The sequence below is a fragment of the Gekko japonicus genome, unplaced genomic scaffold, assembly GCF_001447785.1.
Source record: "Gekko japonicus isolate JY-2015 unplaced genomic scaffold, Gekko_japonicus_V1.1 scaffold5269, whole genome shotgun sequence".
NCBI classification, from domain to species: domain Eukaryota; kingdom Metazoa; phylum Chordata; class Lepidosauria; order Squamata; family Gekkonidae; genus Gekko; species Gekko japonicus.
In genome coordinates this window covers 27,441-31,223 of record NW_015159870.1, presented here as the reverse complement: position 1 = coordinate 31,223, position 3,783 = coordinate 27,441, and the positions used below count along the sequence as shown (strand labels likewise).

At 52.0% G+C, this 3,783-nt stretch overlaps 1 protein-coding gene across 1 annotated transcript in view; it reads left to right on the top strand.

Annotated features, from left to right (window-relative positions):
- The first annotated feature begins 2,039 nt into the window (after positions 1–2,039).
- The window catches only part of LOC107107825 (interferon-induced transmembrane protein 3-like), a 3,380-nt gene continuing 1,636 nt past the window's right edge, over positions 2,040–3,783 (top strand). The window contains exon 1 of the mRNA XM_015408175.1: positions 2,040–2,357. Coding sequence (XP_015263661.1) covers positions 2,040–2,357 — 318 coding nt within the window. The remainder of the gene's footprint in view (positions 2,358–3,783) is intronic.

The following is a 3,783-nucleotide window of genomic DNA, read 5'->3' as shown; positions in this document are numbered from 1 at the left end:
CACTTAAAACTAAAGGTAAAGGTAAAGGTTCCCTTGCTTGAAAGCCAGTCAAGTCCAACTCTAGGGTTGCGGTGCTCATCTCCGTTTCAAAGCCGAAGAGCCAGCACTGTCCGAAGACGTTTCCGTGGTCATGTGGCCGGCATGACTAAACACCAAGGTGCACGAAACGCTGTTGCCTTCCCACCAAAGTGGTACCTATTTATCTACTTGCAATTTCTTGCTTTCGAACTGCTAGGTTGGCAGGAGCTGGAACAAGAGACGGGCGCTCACTCTGTCATGCGGCACACTCGGGTCTCGAACTGCTGAACTACTGACCTTCCACAGCCTGCAGTTCAGCGTCTTAACCACTTGAGCCACCACAGCTTAAAACTACCAGTCAATAAAAGAAATAGGGGAAAAAACCCTACCAATCAATAAAGTAAAAGAAATAAAAGGATGGTGGCTGGCTGAAGCAGCTGGCTTGCGTTACCCAGCAGCTGGCCTGTAGCTACAGTGGGGCTATTGAGGGCTCTGTCCCCTTCCTTAAAGGGCCCCTGCTTCTTCACAAAAGCATTTAAAGGGGAGGGAGAGGGGGGTGTTCCACCCGCTTTCATTATGGCAAATAATGGCAACCCCACCTAGAAAATAATTGTCCCACAAGCCACAAAATCCTGTCTGCCAGCAGCCTTGTGCAGACAGCATGTGGTGTAGAAGCATCATTACTGGAAGAGAAAGGAGCAGAATCATACCCTGTGACCCTGCTGTCAAACAGAGAGTGTCCTTAGGTGCTGCCCTTCAGTGACCACTTGAAGACAACCACCTGCAGGGCTCTATTGGTAGCAGGAGCTCCTTTGCATATTAGGCCACCCACCCCTAGTGTAGCCAATCCTCCAAGAGCTTACAGTAGCCCCAGTAAGAAGAGCTCTGTAAGCTCTTGGAGGATTGGCTACACTAGGGGTGTGTGGCCTAATATGCAAAGGAGCTCCTGCTACCAGTAGAGCCCTAATTGGCACACATTGGGCCGCGATCCTGCTCCCACTGGAATGATACAGTCCCTGTGATCCTAATATGGGCCCTGTGACCACACTACGCATGACGCCCGAGATCATTGGCTTTGCCTTCAGATATGTCGTATAATTGTGAACAGCGGTCTGGTGCAGGGTTGCCAGGTTCCCCCTGGCCACCGGAGGGGGATGAGGGGGTAGAGCTGCCAGATCCAGGTTGGGGAACTCCTGGTGATTTGGGGATGCAGCCTGGGGAGGACAGGGACCTCAGTGGGGTGTGATGGCATAGCGTCCACCGTTGAAAGCATTGGCCCATCAAAATCAGTATTGTCTACTCAAACTGACAGTGGCTCTCCTGGGTCTCAGGCTGAGGTCTTTCACATCACCTTCGGGCTATTCGTTTTAACTGCTGGGGATTGAGCCTGTAACCTTCTGCATGCCAAGCAGAGGCTCTTTACTGAGTCTCTTTTTTCCCTGCAGTTTGCTCGTTTTCCGGCTGTACAATGCTCCGTGAATTGTGTATGCTGGGAAATGGGAAATGGCGGGTGAGAGGACGGCTCTACTTTAGCTGGGGGAACAGGAAATGAGAATATCTCTGGCAGGAAAAGTATTTTGGTCTTACTAAATGGCACGCTCCTGCGTAAACGGGAGAAAACCTCATGCAAAATAGGGTCGAGTGTCCCGTAGCAAGAATGGAAAAAAGCAGAACTTCCATTCTCTAGCAAGAGGGCAATGTCATCCTTCACAGAACTCTCACGCCTTTCCTCTATCTGTTGGGGTGATTCAGTGCACAATGCCTTGCTGAATCACTTGCTGGCTCTTCCTTTATTGCAGGCACGGGGAGGTTGCTCCATCCAGTCTACAGAGGGCTACAGAACAGGATAGTAGTCGGAGCAGAGCAGATGGAAGAGGACCAACCTGCAACCAAGAGAAGGTGACAGAGTGTTCAGCGGGGAGTAACCGGAAGAGCAGGGAAAGGAATACTCGGGGAGGACAGTGAGAACATTTTGAGAGCAGAGAATCCCCCTGCAGAGCTGAGAAGGAGACCTTTTCACTATGGACCATCTGAACTACCAAGGAAGTGCACCGTCTGCCCCGAACCCGCCACCCTACTCCGAAAAAGAGCCCTACGATCAGCAACCACCACCTGTTGATGGGTCAGCGAACTCCACCATGCCATCTCGGTACCAGCCTTATTATGCCCCGTACAGTGAAGTGCCCGGCCAAGGGCCTGTCATTCAACCTCCACTGCACACCACCTTCGTTGTCCCTGTACAGCCGACCCATGAAAAAGTTTACTTGGCATATTCCATCTTCACCATGCTGTTTTGTTGCCTGCCTCTGGGAATTGCAGCCCTGGTTTACTCCATACGGGTGAGTCTTTCCTCGATCAGCTACAGGGATCAGCTACAGGAGGTGGGGAGGGGGGAGACATTACCGTCTGATCAAAAAGAAGGGAAATCACAAGGGTCCCATTTGAATGTTCTGGTTTGGCTTGTTGAGGCCTTTAATGCTTTTTGTTTTCAGTTATCTTGTGGAGAATCTCATCACGCAGCATTGGATTGAAACCTCAGCTTTTCTAACCTGGTTCTGCTTTGTGTCCCCTACTGGGGAGGGTGCGTTTGGGGGGGAAAAGGAGGGAGCTCAGCAGGGCTATGACGCCATACAGTCCCCCCTTTGAAGCAACCATTTTATTCAGGGGGAACTGATCTGTGTAGTTTGGAGGTCAGTTGTAACTGCAGGGGATCTCCAGGCCCCACCTGGAGGCTGGCAACCCTGTGCCCTCTCCTGATTGGGGCTGAAGGACACATTAAGAGACTCTGAACCTTCTTCCCATGGGATGTTTGCCTTGCTATCCTTCTACTGGTGACTGGTACCCATTTAGGGTTGCCACCCTCCAGGAGGTGGCTGGAGATCTTCTGGGATTACAACTGGTCTTCAGGAGACAGAGGTCAGCTCATCTGGAGAAAATGGCCACTTTGGAAGGTGGCCTCTATGGCATTATACCCCATTGAGGTCCCTCCCCCTCCCCAAACCCCGCCCTCCTCAGGCTCCACTCCCCAACCTGGTGTTGGCAACCCTTCAGTCAGTAACGATGGTGCTTTTCAGGAGATCCTTTGACAGGCAAATGTGTTTTTCTTTTCTTTGTTTTCACTTGGTTGTTGACTGAAGTTTCCTGGGTGATTCAATGAAGGCAATGGCAACCTCTCGGCTGGAATGAGCTCCAGTTCCAGTCTGACCTGGAGCTTTGTGGTTGTGTGGGGAAGGAAACACCGACCCATCTATACCCAGCTCCTGGTTTAAGAATCTTTTGGAGTATGTCTGCACCTCAGTTCAAGTCGAGGAGCCCTTTAGAGACCCACAAGATTTTCCAGGTAGAAGATTTCCCCCTTCCTCCGATGTGCCACTGGGCTCAAATCCAGCTATTCGACTGCTGACCAACATGGCTGCCCTCGGAAATGATCTTCTTGGAAAATGTCTGTGCATGTAAACTGTTAATCTAGTGTATTTTATTCAGGGGTCATTTCGTAGAAAAAGAGCTAGGGGAACTTATTAGCATAACTCATTAGCTTATGCCACACCCCCTGACGTCAGGGGCCCGGCGGTGGACCTGCAAGGCCGGCGGGAGTGCGAGGAAGCCCCGCCAAGGCCCTCCCTGGCCCCAGGCAGGCAGGGGTGGGGAGAGGCGGGGAGGAAGCAACTTACCCTCCCTCTTCTCCTGCCTCCTCCTGGCTGAATGAGGGCTGGAAGCGGGGCGGCCGGAAGCAGGGGGCGGGGCTTCGTCATGTGCCCCGCCCCC